At 31.4% G+C, this 23,097-nt stretch overlaps 3 protein-coding genes across 3 annotated transcripts; all 3 read left to right on the top strand.

Annotated features, from left to right (window-relative positions):
• Positions 1–8,316: 8,316 nt before the first annotated feature.
• On the top strand, positions 8,317–9,261 carry LOC139848550 (uncharacterized). The gene has a single exon (XM_071838278.1). The coding sequence runs from the start codon at positions 8,317–8,319 to the stop codon at positions 9,259–9,261; it is 945 nt and encodes a 314-aa protein (XP_071694379.1).
• Positions 9,262–10,659: 1,398 nt separating this feature from the next.
• On the top strand, positions 10,660–11,471 carry LOC139848549 (uncharacterized). The gene is made up of 2 exons (XM_071838277.1): positions 10,660–10,894; positions 11,212–11,471. Exons 1-2 carry the CDS (start codon positions 10,660–10,662, stop codon positions 11,469–11,471), a joined length of 495 nt encoding a protein of 164 aa, XP_071694378.1.
• Positions 11,472–11,517: 46 nt separating this feature from the next.
• On the top strand, positions 11,518–12,090 carry LOC139848548 (uncharacterized). The gene has a single exon (XM_071838276.1). It carries the CDS (start codon positions 11,518–11,520, stop codon positions 12,088–12,090), a length of 573 nt encoding a protein of 190 aa, XP_071694377.1.
• The last annotated feature ends 11,007 nt before the right edge of the window (positions 12,091–23,097 follow it).

Genomic DNA, 23,097 nt, shown 5'->3' with positions numbered 1-23,097 from the left:
AACTTTCCTGATAAATATCTATTGAAGATAGATTATAATGAAATTCCATGGTTTGTAGACTATGCAAACTACTTAGTATGTGGATTCCTTGAAAAAGGATTATCGTACCAAAAACGAAAGAAATTCTTTACTGATATAAAACACTATTTCTGGGAAGATCCACATTTGTTTAAAAGTTGTCCCGATGGAATAATACGCCGATGTGTATTCGGAGATGAAGCCAGTCAAATCTTAAACCATTGTCACACAGGACCAACAGGAGGGCATTATGGGCCTCAACTCACAGCAAGAAAAGTTTATGATGCTGGATTCTATTGGCCTACAATTTTCAAAGACGCACACCTCCCTTGCAAATCCTGTGATACTTTTCAAAGGGCCGAAAAAATAAGTCAACGTGATGAAATGCCACAAAATGTCATTCAAGTATGTGAAGTATTTGACATTTGGGGTATTGACTTTATGGGTCCATTTCCAAAATCTCATAATAATCTCTACATTCTCGTTGTCATTGATTATGTATCTAAATGAGCGGAAGCACAAGCTCTCCCAACTAACGATGCACGAGTTGTAGTCAACTTTTTAAAACGTCTTTTTGCTAGGTTTGGAACACCAAAAGCTTTAATAAGTGATCGGGGTACTCATTTTTGTAATAATCAACTTGAGAAAGTTCTCAAAAGATATGAAGTAACTCATAAAATCTCCACTGCTTATCATCCACAGACAAGTAGACAAGTTGAAAATACCAACCGAGCTTTAAAACGTATTCTAGAGAAAATCGTAGGATCAAATCCGAAGGAATGGTCCATGAAAGTGGAGGATGCACTCTGGGCTTTTAGAACAGCCTACAAAACTCCAATTGGAACCACACCTTTTAGACTCGTTTACGGAAAAGCATGTCATCTTCCAGTAGAAATTGAACACAAAGCATTTTGGGCTTTGAAGACATGTAATCTTGATTTACATGAAGTTGGACGTCTACGATTAAGTTAACTAAATGAATTAGAAGAATTGAGACATGAAGCATACGAAAATTCGTTAATCTATAAAGAAAGAACGAAGAAATGGCATGATAAAAGAATCAGAAGTTCAAAAGAATTTAAAGAAGGAGACCGAGTTCTTCTTTTCAATTCATGATTCAAGCTATTTCCTGGAAAATTGAAATCAAGATGGTCTGGACCATTTATAGTCAAAAGAGTTTTCCCATACAGAACAATAGAGTTAATAAATTCAAATGAGATTGAATTTAAAGTTAATGGTCACTGAGTTAAACATTACATACATGATCCGATAGAAGTTGACAACGAAGTTAATCACAATTTCAACACCACAACTAACTAAGTGTGAGGAGAATCAAGTCTTTAAAGGATAATATATATTTCTGTTAGAGTTAGATATTCTGTTTTTGTGTAGTTCTCGAGAATGGAATCCGAATGGTCTTTCCCTAGCAGACCCTAAAGAACTAGTCTTCTCCCCCCATTCTGAATTTTTATTTTTTTTTAGGTTTTACGAGATGAAAACTTCCTGTGAACTAAACCATGGTCTAATGCTACAAACTTTGATCACCAAACGTAATAATGACACCCTTCCAAGTGAAATAGTATCATTAATCAGAGGTAAATTGGACGGAGTAAGAAAAGAATCCAGTAACAAAAATAATAAGTTACAATTTGGTAAAGGAAAATCAAAATCCGCAGCGAAAAGAAGAGCACGACACCTTGAAAGATGTCACAAATGCGGAAAATGGTCACACGAAGGAAAATGTTCGACGAATCAGACATATTCCAATACCGAATTCGTTACTTTATGCAGAGATGGACCGTTCATATGTTTCGAATAAAAAACATTGAATGCTCGAGGTTACGCCTATGTAGCTATGGAAAACCAATTAGTCCGACTATCTTATGAGTGGGCTAAAGCAGGTCACTAAGAATTCTATTTCACAGGTAAGTATGTACAGTTTTTATTTTTATTTTTATTGCTTTGAACCTTTTGATAATAAACGCTAAATCGTTCGCTATAAAGTATTAAATTGGTACTCAATAAAATTAGGTTTTGCGACCGAAATTATTGATATCATACAAAAATTTATTACATCACTGCGAAATTTACCGTTTATTCTTAAGGTATAAATATCTTTAATCAATCAACCCAAAATATTTCAAAAATTCGTCATGAGTTAAACTAGGTTATGAAACCGAAATTACTTTACCGAAAAGAGAGGCGTATGTTTTTGATAATATTTGATTGATTAAAGTGGGATAAAAGACCAAAAAGATTTTTAATTTTATTTTTACTTTGTTTTTAAAATTAATATTAAATTATTCATATAAACTTTTTAAAATCAATATATAATTAAGTTTGTAAATATTTGTTATTTGAAAAATTAATACTTTTAATATAAGTTTGAATGTATAAAAATAAAAATATAATTTAAGTTTGGTGTGAATTCAAAAACAAAAATTTACTTTATTTCGCTAAGTTAAAAATATGATTTTTAAAATTCGTCGTGAGTTGAAGACTAGGTCGTTGAACCGAAATTGCTCTACCCAAGGGAGGGACGAGAACTTTTATTATCATTATTTTTAATCTTATTGAACTAAAGTATGCCAAAAACATTTAAAAAACCCCAAAAATCTTTACTTTTAAAACAGCGCTTTGAATTGACAAATTTTAAAATTTTGTTGAGGGACGGACTAGGACATCGATCCGAAATGCCCTCATCCTAAAAAGAAACAAATTTTTAAAATTTTATTAATTATATGTTTTATAAGTTTTAAGGTTTTTTTATATATATATATAAAAAAAACAAAAAATCTTTGCTTTTAAACGCCAATATGTTTGGAAACTTTGGTAAAATTTAATCATTTTTCTACGCTAATCACCCTCAATAATTTAAATTGTTACTAATTTCTTGCAAATGAGGGCATTGCAAGATCTTAAGTGTGGGAAGGGGTTAAATTCTTTCGGATTTTTAAAATTTTAACTTATACACTTGGTTACCATTAGAAATACTAGTAACGTAGTAGTTGTATTAGAATCTAGTGCTCTCTGATAATAAAGAACAGCCCTAGTCTTATATACTGACTACCCAATTCTAGTAAAATTTTTCAAAATTTTCAATTAAATGAACTCAAAATCATGTTTTTACATATTTATGAACGATAAAACTAGGTGTTAACACCGAAATTATTGTTACCTCGGAAAGGACATAAATTGAGAAACAACCCAAAATGTTAGAATTCATTTAAAATGGAATAGAGGACAATAAAAAGGAAAATAAAAGCCAAATGTGGGAAAATTTGCCAAGTTCTTTAAAACATATATCACATATTTTGTACAAAGATACTTTTGTTTTGGACAAAATTAACCATTTTACCCGGAAAATTGTAATATATTTGAAAGAAAGATGAACCTACACGATGAATCAATTCCATCATTAAAAGGAAGTAAAGTCTTCCGAAAAAGAAACGCGCTTCTTGATTTAGGTCAGGAAGTTGTCGTCCAGACCAGCTGTAGGTTGACGAAAAATCTAGAAAAGTCATCTCTAAAATCAGCAGGAAATCCAGGACCTCAGCATCAAACAGGGTCGCCAAGTGGTCAGACTTATCCTAACCATGAGAGGATCTGTCTTGTAAAATGGGGAGGACGCCGTGCAAATTAGCTTGATAAGACTAATGAATCAGACCCCAGAAAAGGATAATCTCCTTAAAAGATCAAAAATCAGCTTTTAAGACTGATATTACTCAATCCTTGAGATCGACTTTTAAAGATTGAGAATTACAAACTCATGGAATTCAATGATATCTAAACTCGAGCTTGAACAAGAAAATATTTTGATCAAAATTACAAACCGATTTGTTTTCTGAAAACCCATTTTCAATGCGTTCATTACCATTGAACGTAAAATCCTAGGAATTCACCTGGAATTCATTAGGTCACCTGAACCAAATCGGGTGTCAACCGTAAGAACGGTGGTTGCATAGCATGGTCAAAGACAGAACCTTGTGCCAAACCGAAAAATCATAAGGGTGAGCTTTACTATTGCTCCTACCAAGGATAGTAATTGCATTCGACACATTATAAACCACTATTAAAAGCATGTCAGGGGACATTGCCTTAACAGTTGCTTGTTCAACGCTTTCCTTTATAACCGGATGGTAGTTTACCGAAAGGTAATATACGGAGCAAGTATACTGGATATGTTGCTTTCCAAATACAAGGTTAGCAAGTGGGTGACACAAAACCACAAGTTTTGAGCTAAAATTTTCAAATCTTAAACCCACCAAACCCACAAAAACAATTTGCAAACACCGGTGAAGGGTTATTCCGGAAAACTTATCTAGGGTAAAAGCTAGATTTAATTTTCAAAAGATCAAATGTTTTCATAAAGATCCAATTTCCTTAACGGATCTAAATTTTCATAGTCATGTGGGACTGTAAACCACATCGTTACTACCATTGTTTATACCGCCGTATAGAAATCACTGATGTACAAAGTGTGAAGAATAAAGAAGTGATTCTAGTATTTTTATTTCAAGACTATATTACTTGAGGACAAGCAACGCTCAAGTGTGGGAATATTTGATAATACTAAAAACGAACATATATTTCATAGCATTATCCCTCAAGAAAGACAAGCTTTTAGTTGCAATTGTTCTATTTACGAGTGATATTCGTTTAAATAATAAAAGGTGAAGACAAAAGACATATTCGATGAATTGAAGACGCAAACGACCAAAAAGCTCAAAAGTACAAAGTACAATCAAAGAGGTTCCAATTATTGATAAGAAACGTCTCAAAATTACAAGAGTACAAGACGCGAAATGCAAAATACAAGATATTAAATTGTACGCAAGGACGTTCGAAAAACCAGAACCGGGACCAAAGTCAACTCTCAACGCTCGACGCAACGGACTAAAAATTATGAGTCAACTATGCACAAAAATATAATATAATATTTAAATAATTATATAAATTATTTATATATTATATTATATATTATAAACGTCGACAAACAAGAAAACAAAGAATTTTGAGCTGATACCTACCACCATGCGATCGCATGGCCTGGAAGAACAAAAACCATGCGATCGCATGGCCCTGAAATCCAGGCGACACCCTATAAATTTCGCAGTTTTAGTTGATCTTTTACCATACATCCTATCTCTCTATCTATCATACGTAAATATATATATTTATATTATAATTTTAATTTTAATTTTAAATACTAATAATAAGGGTATGTTAGCGAATGTTGTAAGGGTGTAAGTTGAAATTCTGTCCGTGTAACGCTACGCTATTTTTAATCACTGTAAGTTATGGTTATTGTTATTTTTAAATTAATGTCTCGTAGCTAAGTTATTATTATGCTTATTTAAGACGAAGTAATCATGATGTTGGGCTAAAATATTTAAAATTGGGTAATTGGGCTTTGTACCATAATTGGGGTTTGGACAAAAGAAAGACACTTGTGGAAATTAGACTATGGGCTATTAATGGGCTTTATATTTGTTTAACTAAATGATAGTTTGTTAATTTAATATAAAGATTTACAATTGGACGTACCTATAAATAACGATATACACTCGATCGGACATGATGGGCGGGATATTTATAAGCACTAATAATCGTTCATTTAACCGGACACGGGAATGGATTAATAGTCAATGGACTTATTAGAACAGGGGTGAATTATATACAAGGAAAATTGGTGTAATTATAGTTTAAATCCCCAATTAGTTGGAATATTTGACTTCGGATATAATGATAATTTGACGAGGACACTCGCACTTTATATTTATGACTGATAGACGGTTATGGACAAAAACCAGACGGACATATTAAATAATCCAGGACAAAGGACAAATAACCCATGGGAATAAACTAAAATTAACACGTCAAACATCATGATTACGGAAGTTTAAATAAGCATAATTCTTTTATTTCATAGTTAATTGCACTTTTAATTATCGCACTTTTATTTATTGTCATTGTATTTAATTGCACTTTTAATTATCGTACTTTTTAATTATCGCAATTTTATTTTATCGCAATTTCATTATCGTTATTTACTTTACGTTTTAAATTAAGTTATATTTATTTTTAATATTTTACATTAGGTTTTAACTGCGACTAAAGTTTTAAAATCGACAAACCGGTCATTAAACGGTAAAAATCCCCTTTTATAATAATAATATTACTTATATATATATATTTGTATTTTATAAGTTAAAACTAATATAGCGTTAAGCTTGTTTAATTTTCCCTGTGGAATGAACCGGACTTACTAAAAACTACACTACTGTACGATTAGGTACACTGCCTATAAGTGTTGTAGCAAGGTTTAGGTATATCCATTCTATAAATAAATAAATATCTTGTGTAAAATTGTATCGTATTTAATAGTATTTTCTTGTAAAAATTATAACTATTTTATATACACCTCGCATAACATCAAGCAATTTCAACTGCCCAGGTGTTTGGATGCCATCCAAACCCTTGGACGCCGTCCTGCCCTTCATTGCTGGACGCCGTCCAGACCTTTTGGAAGCCGTCCAAATGAACTACAGACATCTGCTTTGCTTGGTCGTTTACCGTTTAATTCTAACTATGCTACGCACCTTCGATTAATATGTAACTTATTCTAACATGCTCATATATGATTATATAACTCAGAAAAATTGTCCAAGACCCGACCCGAACGTGTAGACTTTTTTGTTGACTTTGACTTGACCAAAGTTGACTTTTATTCAAACTTAACCGAATACTTATGCAATCGTTCTAGCGTGCTTTTATACTTGTATCTTGCATGAAACTTGACAATTTGAATCACATGCTATATTAATCGAGTCGTACTGAGCCATAGGACTAATTGAACAACTTTGACCGACCGTGTTTACCGATATTGATTCAACCTATTTATTTAGGTTGAGACTAGCATTCGTTCTTGCACATGTTTACTTGTGAAGTACATTTATACCCGTGCACTCAAGGTGAGATCATAGTCCCACCTTTTCATCAACTTTTACGCTTTAAACTATGGGATGAGAAACATATACGTATCATACTTTTATACTTTGAACACGAGTACGAAAACAAACATTCCACGTGCGAGTTAGAACTAAAATCCTCAATTCAATTATCATTAATTACACTTGCAGGGTGTAAACGTGAACTTATGGTATGTTATCACATGGGCTTGACGAGCCCTCATTCAGACGGTTCGCTACCGTTAGCGGATGAAATATATTTTCGAGTATAGTGTTTGTTCTAACACTACGTAACAGGGTACAAAACAGTTAATTCTTGATAATTGGGTGCTCCACAAATGTATAACATCTTTGGAATTCAAACGATTTGGATAATCAACTATATTAAATCTTGTGGTTCAAAAACAACGTTTACTAATACACCTATGATTTCACCAACGTTTTTCGTTGACAGTTTTCTATATGTTTTCTCAGGTCCTTGAACGCTAGATGATACATGCTTCCGCACATTATTTTTGATACTTGCTTGGATGTCGAGTATACATGTATACATGGAGCATCTTTTGACTTTACTTAAATTGTGTCACATAGATTTCAATTGTACTTAAAACGTTGTAACATGTTTAGTCGTAGGACTACTTTGTAAACTTTGAAACATCCTTACATTTGAAATGAATGCGACATATTTTGGTCAAACGTTGTTTTTAAAGACTTATGACCACGTAACGGGACCTAAGTAGACGGCGTCGTCAATGACGATTTTGTCGGGTCGCTACAAATAACGGGCCTGCTATTCATAATAGTGGATCAAGTGATGAAAAGGCGATAGGTAATTCTTCTGGACTGGGCTACACCACTGATCAAAACAAAGAGAAATTCGATTCAAAAAGTGAGTATCTAGAGGAGCCTGTGGTTCGTAGGTCTAAAAAGAAGAAATAGAAAAGGAACACTAAGCTGAAATCCAAACCTAATTCGGTAACCTCTGGGCATAACAATTCTAATTCCGAGATCTCCTTTTGTAACAACTGTTACTGGAAAGCAATTGGGAATTGCAAAGCATCATCAAGAATAATGAGAATGAAAAGTATGGCTAGGAGAGGAATTAATTTGGATGATACCCACAAATGTAAGTCATGTGGAATTAAGCCTAGAAGAGTTGGGAAAGGATCGAAATCTGGAAGATCTGGGCAGTCTAGGGGGTTTAATCGACCTACTATTAGTCCCATCAACAACGACGAGATTATGGACTACGGGCAGCACATCGGGTTAAGGTGGAAACACCTTAACCCCCACTAAGTTCCTTCCTTCGTCCGTTTCTCTATTTTCTATGAAGATTCTTACATTAAATGTTCGCGGTTTTGGGGTTAAGGGGAAATTCGGGGGGGTTAAGTCCCTTTGTGTAAAAGAAAAGTGTGATATTATTGCGTTACAAGAAACTAGATGTAAAGTTGTGTCCGATCATTGGGTGGTTAATTTGACGGGTAATATAGATGTTGGTTTTGTGCAAAAGGAAGTTATCGGGAAATCGGGTGGGATGTTACTTATTTGGGATAAAAGAAGTTTTAGGGCCTTGGATACTTTGTGCTCAGATTTTTCCATTGCTATTCGGGGCCATTGGGTTATTTCGGGTCAAGAATCGATTATTGTAAATGTGTATGGTCCTCATGATGATGCGAGAAAAAAACAAATGTGGGGGCAACTTAATAGTATTATGAGAGATGTTGATACGGCTTGGGTTCTTTGTGGAGACTTTAATGAAGTTAGAGAAAGCTCGGATCGATTAAATTGTGTTTTTCATCATAGAAGGGCTGCACGTTTTAACGAGTTCATCATAAAAAATAACCTAATCGAAATCCCTATCATTGGAAGAAAGTTCACGAGAATAAGTGTTGATGGTGCAAAGTTTAGCAAGCTTGATAGATTTTTTGTTTCCGATAAATTCATCAATCTTTGGAAGGACCTCTTGGTTCTCCCATTAGATAGAAAGACATCGGATCATTGTCCCTTGGTGTTAAGAGATAAAGTTATTGATTATGGCCCTAAACCTTTCAAAGTTTTCAACGAATGGTTCAACAACGAAGATGCGGGTGAAATAATTAAAAAAGCGTGGGATAAACCGGTGAGTTGCACTCGAAAAGATTGCATATTTAGGGATAGATTGAAAAATGTTAAGTTTGATCTTAGGGATTGGAGCAAAGGTGTATATGGGAATTTAGACAAAGAAATTGACTCGCTCAAGGCAAAGGTTGATGATTGGGAAAAGAAGGTGTAATTAGGTGGTTTGAATGAGAGTGATAGGAAATCATGGATAGAGGTGAGAAGATGTTGGTTGGAAAAAGAAAGCATCAAAGTTAACATGCTTAAGCAAAAATCCCAAACACGTTGGACTCTAGAAGGTGATGAAAACTCAAAATATTTCCATGCCACGATTAAGCGAAGATATAATAAAAACAATATTCGAGGTCTCAACATAAATGGTGTTTGGAACGAAAATCCGATCGATGTTAAGGGTGGAATAGTGGCACACTTTCAGCATATTTTTGAGGCCAAAACAAACATCATGCCACAAATGGTGGACTGGTTGATCAATTATGGGCCGAACCATAGTGGGCCGAACAGGCCTTGATCGAATCTTAGTGGGTTGAGCCCAGCTTTTGCTGCTGACATTGCTTCTGACTTTGAACCTGATGGGAATCAACACTCTGCCAAATATGGTGGTAAGCTGTCGACATTAGAAGCCGAATTACTCGAGCTTCACTTCGCAGAAAAAGAAATATGGGAGGCGATTAGAGATTATAGCGGCACAAAAGCCCCGGGCCCCGATGGGTTCAATTTGAGTTTTTATAAGAAATTTTGGGGAACCATTAAGATTGATCTCATCAATGCCATTCAATCTTTTTGGGACAATGGCGAAATCTCCAACGGGTGTAATGCGTCTTTTATCACATTGGTTCCAAAAGTCTCGAACCCATCATCCCTCAATGAGTACCGCCCGATTAGCCTTATGGGGAGCTACTATAAAATAGTAGCCAAACTTCTGTCGAATCGGCTTAGAAAGGTGGTCCCGAAGTTAGTAGGCTCCGAACAAAGTGCATTTATTAAGGGTCGAAACATCCTTGATGGTGCCCTTGTTGCGAATGAGACAATTGATCACCTAAAGCAAAAAAAAATAAAACAAAAAGTCTCATCTTCAAAGTTGATTTTGAGAAAGCGTTCGATTGTCTAAATGGGAATTCTTGGTTGAAGTAATGTGTTTCATGGGTTTTGGTTCCAAGTGGAGGAAATGGATAATGTCTTGCCTTCAATCCCCTTCTATCTCAATTCTTGTGAATGGCTCACCTACGAAGGAATTTAACTTAGGAAGGGGGTTCGTCAAGGGAATCCTTTATCCCCCTTTCTATTTATTCTTGCCACGGAAGGTTTAAATGCATTAACAAAATCGGCGGTAAAAAACAACATGTTTGAAGGAGTTGAAATAGGACGTGACAAATTTTGTATTTCTCACCTACAATTCGCGGACGACACGATTTATTTTGGAAAATGGAATTTAAGAAATATAAGAAATCTTATGAAGATTCTTAAATGTTTTGAATTATCATCGGGACTCAAAGTTAACTATCATAAAAGTAGTATCTTCGGGTTGGGTGTTGAAAATGAAGAGGTGAGGTATATGGCTAATGCATTTGGTTGTAAAGTCGGTGCACTTCCTTTCACTTATCTTGGTCTCCCGATTGGTGCAAATATGAAAAAATTGGATAGTTGGAAACCGGTGATCGATAAATTTGAGAAACGACTTTCGTATTGGAAGGCTCGTTCGGTGTCATTTGGGGGTCGATTAACACTTGTAAAGTCGGTGTTAAATAGTCTTCCGTTGTATTTCTTCTCACTCTTCCGTGCCCCGCCATGTGTGCTAAAAAACTTGAGAGTGTGAGACGTTCCCTTTTTTTAGGGCGGGACGAGGTGTGACTCAAAAATTGTTTGGGTTAAATGGGAGGAAGTTCTCTTACCATACGGGTCCGGGGGGGGGGGTTAAATTTGGGTTCCCTTAAAAGCAAAAATCTAGCTTTGATCGGTAAGTGGTGGTGGAGGTTTAAAATCGAGCCCAACGCTTTGTGGGTCAAAGTTATTTCGAGCATTTATGGGTCTTCGGGTGGTTTCGAGTCTTTTAATAACAAAAAAGTTTTCACTTATAATTCTACTTGGTCAAATATCATACTAACAGGTGGTCACATTGATGATTCAGGGGTCTCTTTCTCCAAGTCGTTTATTAAAACTATTGGAGATGGAGGCAACACGTCATTCTGGAGCAATGCGTGGGCTTCTTCTATTCCTTTTGAGCAGTCCTACAACAGATTATTTCGGTTGGAGAGGAATCGGGTAGCACGAGCCAAAGAAAAAGTACTTTGGGACGGGAATACCACTGTTAGTGCATGGGATTGGATACGCGAGCCGACGGGACTCTCACTGAGTTACATCAGATAATTACGTTGATTGCTTCCATACCAATGGATCATTCGAAGTCAGACTCATGGAAATGGGAGCTATCGGGCAATGGTCTTTTTCTACAAATAAGCTCTCTAAACTTATCGACTCGAAGGTACTACTGCCAGGTACTAATTGTGTTGAAACTTTTCGTAACAATTTTGTTCCTAAAAAAGTGGAGGTGTTCATTTGGAGGGCGAGAAAGAAGAGATTACCGACCTTATCCGAGTTAGACAAACGTGGTATTGATTTGAATAGTGTACGGTATCAACTTTGTGATGATGACATCGAATCGGTGGATCACGCATTAGTGTTTTGCAAACATGTGTTTGAGATTTGGGAAAAGGGGTTCGATTGGTGGGGTGTAAACTTTTTATATTCGATTAGTATCAATGAATTATTTCAAGCTTCGTCGAATATTGGGATGACAGAGTTTGGTTCTAAATTATGGCAAGCGATTACTTGGGCTACCGGATATCTTATATGGCATAATCGCAACAAAAAAATCTTCAATAATAAAGTTTGGTCCGCTCCGATTGCGCTATGTGAGATACAAGTTAAATCATTTGATTGGGTTGCGAAAAGATGTCGAGAAAAAAAGATCGATTGGCATAATTAGGTCCACAACCCCCATATTTTCCTAGTTTAGTTTCTTGTTAGATTAATGACTTGTTAGTTAACTAGTGAGAATTATGCTTGTATTTGAGAAGACATCGCGTGTAATACGTTGTAACTCTTTGCATTTTTATTAATATAATTGTTGCTTTTCAAAAAAAATTTATAATTAAATACTTATGATATGATTAATAATTCATTGTTAATTAATGATACTTATGATATGATTAAAAATTTATTATTAATTAATAATACTTATGTTATGATTAATATTTAATTAATTAATTAAATACTTATTTTATATTAATTATATCATTTAAACTTATGTTAACTTTATAATTCAATTTAATTTAATTAAACTTATGATATGACATGATTATACATTTATGACTTTAAATAACATTATAACTTATATTATTAATATAAATTACACTTTAATTTCAATGTTGACTAAGGTTGACCAAGGTTGACTTTTGAGTTGACTTTCGGTTGACTTTGACTTTCAGTTGACTTTTGTTGACTTTTCTAATTAAGGAAACTTTCCAAAAATAGAAACTTTCCATAAATGGAAACCTGCTAAAAATATAAACTTTCTAAAAATAGAAAGTACGTGTTATACGCTGTCCTGATCATACTGAGTGATGTTCTATGCTTATTTGCAACATGTTCTATAGCTATCATACTAAGACTAAGTTTGTTATTTATACCGACCTACTTCATTTATAGGTCGGCGTTGTGGTCATTCTTGATCACTTTACCATTTGCTGTTCGCATTTCTGTGTTGTTGCTTCGTTTACGTTAAGGTGAGTTATAGTCCCATTTTTCTATTTTAAATCTTTTGGGATGAGAATACATGCAATTTATTTTACATATTGGACACAATTGGAATTTGGTTTAAATTATTCATTGTGAGTCGAACAAAAATATTCCCTAATCTGGTAATTTTAATCACTGGTTTCTACTGGTGAACGCGAATCCTAGGGATAGATCTATCGGGCCTGACAACCCCATTTCGTACTAGTCGCGCTAGCAGTTTATAAGCGGAATGTATTAATACTTCGTATTTTGGAAGATACACTTGTTCAGTGTATATTGTTATATTGGTTTTGTTAAGGGTATGGAGTTGTTAAGTGATTACCAGGTGGCTCACGAGTTAATGGAATAATGTTTTTATATGTTTTCGAGCATATAATTTTGTGGTCCAAAATGAGTCTTTATGTTTTCAAACAAAAATTTTTATGGTTTAAATTAATTATTATTTGCAATATTAAACCTATAATTCACTCAACATTTTTGTTGACAGTTTACTCGCATGTTTTATTCTCGGGTTCATGATTGATTGTTTCCGCGGTGCTTAGAGAGTCTGCATTGTCTGTAGCAGATTTTGATTTCAACATTAAAGATTGCATTCTACTTTAAATACTGTTACATTGTGGGTAGTTGTTGACTTGTTTTGGTCAACCCTTTTTATACATTTGGGATGGTTTTTCTAAATTTACAAATGATCTAGATTTTCCTTTTGAGGAAATAAATATTATTAAATGAATGCAATGTTATTTATGAAAATTCATATAGAGTTATGATCAAGCTATGGGACCAAGTGACAGAGCCGTTAAGGGTACTTGACGGGCTATCACAGTTGGTATCAGAGCGCTGGTTGCAGGAAATTAGGCTGCATTGATGCTGTTACCCCGAGCCAATAGGGTGTATTAGTGAGTCTAGTCTACAGCCCGACCTATAATATATTATTATATGTGATTATTTGTATCATATTGTTATGTATATTGTTTTCATATACGTACATCTCTTTCTTATGTTCTGATTACGGGAGGAACCCCATTCGGATTTAAACGTATCCTCCGACGCATGAGAGTTTATCTTTTATAAGAACACCTCGGTTAGTGAAACCGAGGGATGTCATTCTTGACTTCTGGAATTTTCGACATTTCTATGTCATCTATTATGGTTATGTAAATAACGTTTGAGGTATATTACGCGAGATGTCATTCTTGACTTCTAAATGCTCGGCATTACAATGTTAGCTATTATGTTTAGGTATATAATGTAACGACCCAACCTCGTTTTACCAAAAACGCGTCTTAAATTTTTTTTTATATATATAGTGCATCTGGACGGCGTCCAGCAGTGAAGCCCAGGACGGCGTCTGTGATGACCCGGGAATTTCTGACCAAATTTTAAACTTAATTTTATATGATTTCGACACGATAAGCAAAGTCTATTAAACTGAGTCTCATAATGTTTGAACTATTTCCATGAATGCATTTGACTTTGACCATCTCCGACGATTCACGAACCATAGTTTGCAAATAAATATGTGTGTATATATATATATATAATAATTTGAAATTATAAAATGGAATTTAAACATTTGAATTAAATATATAAAATAAGATACAAAATAACTAAGTGTAATTTAAAATGAGTTTATATATATATATATATATATATATATATATTATATATATATATATATATATATATATATATATATATATATATATATATATATAAACTCATTTTAAATTACACTTAGTTATTTTGTATCTTATTTTATATATTTAATTCAAATGTTTAAATTCCATTTTATAATTTCAAATTATATATATATATATATATATATATATATATATATATATATATATATATATATATATATATATATATATATATATATATATATATATATATATATATAAGACAATTATATTTAATATACAAACACATATCATATAATGTATTAAAAATGAATAGATAATATTCCACATATGATATATGTAGTACAATTATAATATATATTATTAATATGTTAAATATAATTACACATTAAAAATATGATTGTCATATTAATATTTCTAGTGTTACTTTCGTTATTACTAATAATATTAATATTAATATTAATATTTGTATCATTAATATTATGTGTTGAAACTTTTAATATATATTTCTATTATGAAATAATATAATATAGTAAATGGATATATAATGGTTATGTATATAAAACATTATTAATGTATTCATATTTACATGTAACTAATATGCAAACACAATTACATACTATTATAGGATTATGTAAATATTAAATATTATGTATATGTTATTATGAAACTAAATATGATTTCTATTAAATACATATATAGAATATATAAATTTTAACTGTTCAGTAAATGTCATCATATAACATAATCTTACATAAATAATAAATGGTATTATATTAGATTACAAGTTGAATATAATTAATATATTAAAATTATTAATACTTTCATTATTATTATTAATAATTGATTTGATACATGTAATATGCTATTTTATTATTATTAGTATTATCATATTTATCATTATTGTTATTGATAAAATTATCATATTATCAAATTATCATTTTTATTATTATTATTATCAATATTATTATTATTATTATTATTATTTATTAGTACTTTTATAATTAATAACAAGTTATGTCATATTATTAATAATTAAATTATATTTATATATCAGCATTTTTAAATCAGATAAAAATCAGTTTTATTAATTATTATTATTATTATTAATTGTATTATTGTTATATTAATTATTAGTATATATTAAAGATAAAATATATAATACAGATATATATAACTGATATATATATACACGCATTAATCATTGAATCAATCAATATCTGTTATGTAAACACGAGTGTTATCTGCATCCATTATTGCTATTTTTTTTTATTTATTTGCTGTTTTTTTTCTTCTCCCTGCTTGTGAGCTATTGTTGACTCAATCATCTCTACAAACAACCTTTCACCAATTGATATTGTAATATGAATCATTTACTTGAACGTCATATAGCTTCTCAGATGTTTGTGGAATCAAATTTAAAACCACAGATATTTTTTTTTCTCTTTCTTTATTCGTAAACCCAATTAATCCATAATCAATTTTCGAATCAAATTTTAAAATGTAAAAATGCCAAAGTGTTAGGAATCCTTTATCAAATCTTTCTTCAAAATCTTGGCTTTCAATTCCTAGTATTCAATTCGAATTTGAGAGTCAAAGTTTAGAATTTAAAAAGTAAAATATTGTGTTCATCATGAAATTCGTAAAAGTTTTGATGTTTTGAATTAAATTAATTATCTAGAAAGTTTCTAATGATGATTATGAACTCGTTTCATGTTATAAGCTTGGCCTAATTCATTCTTGAAATTGAAGTTCATAAAAAAATTTTTTAAATAACAGCGACATCAACAATTGATTTTGGAACTGATTTTATTTATTTTTTCAAGTGTTATTAAATTTAAATAATGATTACAAATATTTACACTTTGTTAAGGAATACAAAAACAAATTCGTTATTGTAATTTGGATCATCCCTGTCGACTGGATTTAGGAAGAAGAAGGAAGATATAACAGAAAACATTATCTGGTTAAATAAATTGTCGTGGGGTTTTAAATCAGAAAACGGGCACAGCCCAAATGGTTAGGCGAGTGATGGTTATTGGAGAGGTCGGGGGTTCGAGTCTGGTTCGAGATGTTTTTTTTCTTAAAAGCTTCTTCTAAGGTAGTCTTTATTATTATTGTTATTATTATTAATATTATCATTTTTATTATTCTTATGATTATTATTGTTATGTTTATTATTAGTAGTTGTTATTATTACAAGTATTATTATTATTATTATTATTATTGTTATTAGTGTTATTACTATGGTATTTGATATTGTTATTATTATTATTGTTATTATAAAACAATACAAGTTATTATTATTCTCACTAATATTAGTATAAATATCATTTTCGTAATTATTAGTTTTACTATTATTATTATTATCCTAAGTATCAATTCTAACAATATCGTTATTATTATTAGTATTATCAATATCAAGAAAGTTATTATTTTTAGTAAATCATTATTATCAAAACTATCATTTTCGTTACAAATAAATATTTTGTACCTAAAATATACTCAATACATATATTATAACTATATTAATAGTTTATATACCACATATCAAACATAAAAACATTGTTTATATAAATACTTATATATAACAAATTAAGGATATATATATATATATATATATATATATATATATATATATATATATATATATATATATATATATATATATATATAGGGATATTAATATAACTAAATATATATATATTAAACATTTTGAATATATACACAAACTAAATAATTATAATATATAATTTAAGTTATAACATATAAACTTGTTCGAATACGATTATACATTTTAATATATATATATATATATATATATATATATATATATATATATATATATATATATATATATATATATATATATATATATATATATATATATATATATATATATATATATATAGGTTCGTGAATCCGAGGCCAACCCTGCATTGTTCAATATAGTCATATGTATTTTTACTACAAAATACATTAGGTGAGTTTTATTTGCCTTTTTACCCTTTATATTTTTGGGCTGAGAATACATGCGCTGTTTTTATAACTGTTTTACGAAATAGACACGAGTAAATGAAACTACATTCTATGGCTGGATTATTAAACCGAATATGGCCCTTTTTAGTCTGGTAATCTAAGAATTAGAGAACAGACACCCTAATTGACGCGAATCCTAAAGATAGATCTATCGGGCTCAACAAGCCCCATCCAAAGTACCGGATGCTTTAGTACTTCAAAATTTATATCATGTCTGAAGGAGGATCCCGGAATGATGGGGATATTCTTATATGCATATTGTGAATGTCGGTTACCAGGTGTTCAATCCATATGAATGATATTTTTGTCTCTATGCATGGGACGTATGTTTATGAGAAATGGAAATATGAAATCTTGTGGTCTATTAAAATTATGAAATGATTATTTATGTTAAACTAATGAACTCACCAACCTTTTGATTGACACTTTAAAGCATGTTTATTCTCAGGTACGAAAGAAATCTTTCGCTGTGCATTTTCTCATCTTAGAGATATTACTTGGAGTCATTCATGACATATTTCAAAAAACGTTGCATTTGAGTCGTTGAGTTCATCAAGATTATTATTAAGTCAATTATAGTAAGATATATTAAGAAATGGTATGCATGTTGTCAACTTTTGATGAAATGAAAGATTGTCTTTTCAAAAACGAATGCAATTTTTGTAAAATGTATCATATAGAGGTCAAGTACCTCGCGATGTAATCAACTGTTGTGAATCATTTATAATCGATATGAACTTCGTCCGGATGGATTAGGACAGGTCGCTTTAGTTGGTATCAGAGCGGAGGTCTTAGTGAACCAGGTCTGCATTAGTGTGACTAACTGATAAGTCGTTAGGATGCATTAGTGAGTCTGAACTTCGACCGTGTCTGCATGTCAAAAGTTTTGCTTATCATTTTGTGTCAAAAATTACCTGCTTATCATTCTTAGAGAATCACTTGCTTATCATTCTTAGTCTAGACACGTTTTACTGCATTGACTGCATGAATAGTGTATAGACAAAATTCATATCTTAGCGTATCTGCTACTTTATATCTTAGCGTATCTGTTACTGTAACTTTGCCTGACAACTTTCGTAGATTCCTCCGTAACTTATGGGATTTTAGTATTATATACACATATGTAAATTATGTATGCAGGGTACTAATCTACATCCTATAATCTACTTCTTAACGAAAATCTTTCATCTGATCGTACGAGATGAATCCCTCAACCAGTTCGAATTCCTCAGATTCCGACAGCTATTCCGATATGGAGTTTCACCTAAGCTCTGAAAGCAGTGTCACCAGAATGAATCAACTAATTCATCTGATGAGTTCGTAGTCTATTAAATCAATGGAGACGCGCAGAAGGCAATCCCTTCCACCAACCGAATTCACCTCTTAACAATGAACCTGAAGCGGTTACCGGCGAACCTGTTCGAGACACCATTTTCAGTCTCATTTCCAGGGTAACTCGACAAGATTATATTATATCCACAATTCTGAACCTTATTCATCCACTCGTTCCGACCGACAATCATCCTGGAGTAATAAGTCAACGAACTTCGCGCTCGAATAATCAATTCGGAGAATATGGTGCAAAATGTACCAGCTTCAGCAACATCACCGGCACCAACAGTACCATCAGTAACAGCACCAGTACCATCAACAATTCATGCTTCAATATCACTATCTGTACTTTGAGTATGATCTTCGTTCTACGTATCGTTCTACCTCATTTATCTTCGTTCGACATGGCGAATATGTAATCTCTAAAGTTTTAGAGATTATTTATTCTAGTTCCAACCGAAAACTAAATGAGTTTAATATTATATTAACTCATTAAATCCATGATTACATCTGAAGAAAATATATATGTATATGTTTTCATAAATATTGTAATTAAAAAAAATTCTTTTGTACAAACTGTTAATGGTGAAAATATTTTAACGGGTAGGTAATACCCGAGGAATTTTTAGATTTCACATTAATAAGTTACATTGTACGTTCTTCGAATCTGATTCAACAGTCATTTACTATCCTACTTACATCCACCTATATACAAATCCGTTCACCACGAAATAACCATTTTCATTCAATTTCATATTTGGATTTTGATCTATCAGAATCCGACAAGTGGCATAATGAAGAAAATATTGGACAAAATAAAATTTGTTAGAAACAAACAAATTAACTATGAGAAATTTTGTAAAGAATCCACGCTAACAAAATCCTAGCTAACTGTTCCTAGCTAACTGATTACATTTTATTTATCGCAATTTATTTATCGCAATTTAAATTCTCGCAATTTTATTTATCGTCATTTAATTTATGTTATTTACTTTACGCACTTTATTTATCATCATTTATTTTCTGTTATTTATTTTACGCACTTTAAATATCGGGACACGTATACAAGGTTTTGACATATCATATCGACGCATCTATATATATTATTTGGAATCACCATAGACACTCTATATGTAGTAATGATCGAATTCTCTATACAGGGTTGAGGTTGGTTCTACAATAATATATATAGTTTGAGTTCTGATCGAGTCTGAGACGAATACGGGTCACGATACGTATTAATTAATTCGAATATTATATATTAAATTATATATGAATTGTTGAATTGCTAACTGTGGACTATCAATCGAGGACTACCAACATTGGACGATTAAAATGAATTAAAATATTGATTATAACATATGAAACTAAACAAATCTTCAAGTTTGCCACTTGATTTCACCCTAAAACCTCATATGTATGTTGACGATTACAATCTGCGTCCAAACATTTCGTAATTCTTGAAAACACCTCAATCGAAAGGATGAACCTACCGCATTTCATCTACGAAAGAAAAGATTGATGCATATAATTTTTCACCTGAGAAACTCTTGGCAACTGAGTAAACGTTTAAAACGTAGCTATGCTAATTTCTTAGTGTTATTATTACCCAAAATAACTTTGCAATCCCTTTCCAAATTAGCAAATTTTGTCACATCTCCAGCAAGTCAACTTTAACTTTTTCGTTCGAAACAACCTTATTATAACCTTGATTTATATGTGTACTCCTTAATTGTTATCGGGGAACCTTTTATTATATTCCACCATATTACCAGTAGATGTACCAGCAACCTCGTCGCTCCTTGGTTTAAATCTCTCCGACAAATCACTAAATTTATCTATTGAAGTCTCATCATGTACTCATTCGCACCTTGTAAAGAGAATTGCCGTACCAAATACCGAGAATCAGCAATCAATATTTTGAAATCTCGCAGCATGTCTATATCAACAGTTATATGTAAACATATAACATTTATCTCTTAGAATTATGATCTTTCATCTGAAATCCTGAAAAGCACTCAGTCTATAAATCAAATACTCTGAATGTAGAAAAAGCTGAATGAAGTAGCAGAAACCGTAGACAATTGTAAATGACCTTAATCGTCAGAAGTTGATGATAAAGAATTGTAGGTTGGCAAAGCTCAGAAAAAGTTTGAAACTGAAAAACTGATTGAGCAAACTACGAAGGAGTATCCGAACAAATCACAAGGACTAAACTTGTACATTAAAAATCCTGATGATTCTGTTTCTGATGAAATCTTTAGAGAATATCTTGCTCCGAAGTCATGTTAAAATCTTGCGAAAAATCTTTCTTCATCAACCATCGAACTTAGAAATTCCAAAAATATCATCATAAATATCTTCGATATTTCTGAGGATATTTTCATAAATATTCTAGTCCGAAATTATTTATTTCTTCGCGTTATCTGTATAATATCATAAACGAAACTATTTTAGTTTCTAAATTCTGAAACCTTCGAATTTAAAATATGAATGTTTTTTGAAGTAGTGTTGGGAACTAATGCATGAGTTAGTATAATATAATGACACTTGATCAACGTGATTATATTACAGTAAGTCATGCTGAGTTTCTAATGGGACTTGATGATTCACAGATTATAACATCATTATGTGCCATGTTACATGAATGTTAACATCATCATGTGCCATGTTACATGACTCTTACATTCTATCTAATTTATAAACATATCAAGAACATATTTTCTTGATAGTTCTATCTTTTCCATGATATTCTGGTAATTTGACAAATCAAGATCATACCATTACAATTTCCTTCTTAGAACATTAACTATGATCATTCCAAAATTATATTTACGAATTCTGGACCATTACATGCGGTGCCTAATCGCAAGAAGAAGAAACGAAGGGACAAAGCTCCGAAATAGAAAGTGGAGTATAAATCGCAGCAAATAGGAGGGAGTATTAACTGTGGATAACAATTATTATAGGAAATAGAAGCAGAGACATCGAAATATAAGGGAAGATATAAAACCCAACAATAACGCAAAAATTACAAATCGTGAATATTAATACGAATAGCAATATAAAGACACGGTAGAATTAAGAATGGTATCAGCCCAAGGTAATAGTAGAAGTAAACAGATTTTTCTGGTGGAAGATTGAAAAGAAGGATACAGAAGTGATAATGAGAAAAGTATCAATGATTAGAACGGGATTAAGCATTTTCACAATCATTTGGATACATCAAATAAGAAATAAAGTATAGGAATGGTGAGAATAATGGAACGGAAGAGTTTAATTTATAAAGAAAATATCAGACAGAGGAATCGAGACAGATCACCGCATTTAATTATAGAAATCTAAATTTCCTTATTCGCAGGAGAATCAAATCTTTTAGATTTCGAAGATTTTCCTTAAATTCCTTGAATTCCGGAATTCAACCCTCTATGTCAAAAGCTATGACGCACCGTATCTTCTAAATTCAACCCTGACTCTGTCAAAAGTTAAGATGAATCTTTACTTTCCTATTTCACTCTTTGGTGATAGCTTCATTCGTACTCTTCGAATAATCAAATTAATTTTATCCATATTACTCAATGATGATAAAACTCTATTTATCAACTCATATTTGTCATGAAAATATTTTTATTGTTAGCCATGACCACCTCACTCAAATTTCAGGACGAAATTTCTTTAACGGGTAGGTACTGTGATGACCCGGGAATTTCCGACCAAATTTTAAACTTAATTTTATATGATTTCGACACGATAAGCAAAGTCTATTAAACTGAGTCTCATAATGTTTGAACTATTTCCATGAATGCATTTGACTTTGACCATCTCCGATGATTCACGAATCATAGTTTGCAAATAAATATGTATGTATATATATATATATATATATATATATATATATATATATATATATATATAATAATTTGAAATTATAAAATGGAATTTAAACATTTGAATTAAGAAGATATAATAAGATACAAAATAACTAAGTGTAATTTAAAATGAGTTTATATATATAATATATATATATATATATATATATATATATATATATATATATATATATATATATATATATATATATATATATATATATATATATATATATATATATTATCATTATATATATATTGTAATATACATATATATAAGAGATATAAATATTATGTGTTGAAACTTTTAATATA

This window comes from Rutidosis leptorrhynchoides, chromosome 5 (assembly GCF_046630445.1).
Source record: "Rutidosis leptorrhynchoides isolate AG116_Rl617_1_P2 chromosome 5, CSIRO_AGI_Rlap_v1, whole genome shotgun sequence".
Taxonomy (NCBI): Eukaryota; Viridiplantae; Streptophyta; class Magnoliopsida; order Asterales; family Asteraceae; genus Rutidosis; species Rutidosis leptorrhynchoides.
The sequence above is the reverse complement of the archived record's forward strand: the minus strand, read 5'-3'. Positions and strand labels throughout refer to the sequence as shown.

What these genes read in the sequence shown, in the direction of transcription:
- LOC139848548 (XM_071838276.1), top strand. Translation starts at nt 11,518, where the DNA reads ATGGAAATGGGAGCTATCGGGCAATGGTCTTTTTCTACAAATAAGCTC.
- LOC139848550 (XM_071838278.1), top strand. Translation starts at nt 8,317, where the DNA reads ATGAAGATTCTTACATTAAATGTTCGCGGTTTTGGGGTTAAGGGGAAA.
- LOC139848549 (XM_071838277.1), top strand. Translation starts at nt 10,660, where the DNA reads ATGGCTAATGCATTTGGTTGTAAAGTCGGTGCACTTCCTTTCACTTAT. An exon ending in ACTCTTCCGTGCCCCGCCAT is followed by an intron (nt 10,895 to 11,211) that starts GTGTGCTAAAAA and finishes TCATACTAACAG; the next exon opens with GTGGTCACATTGATGATTCA.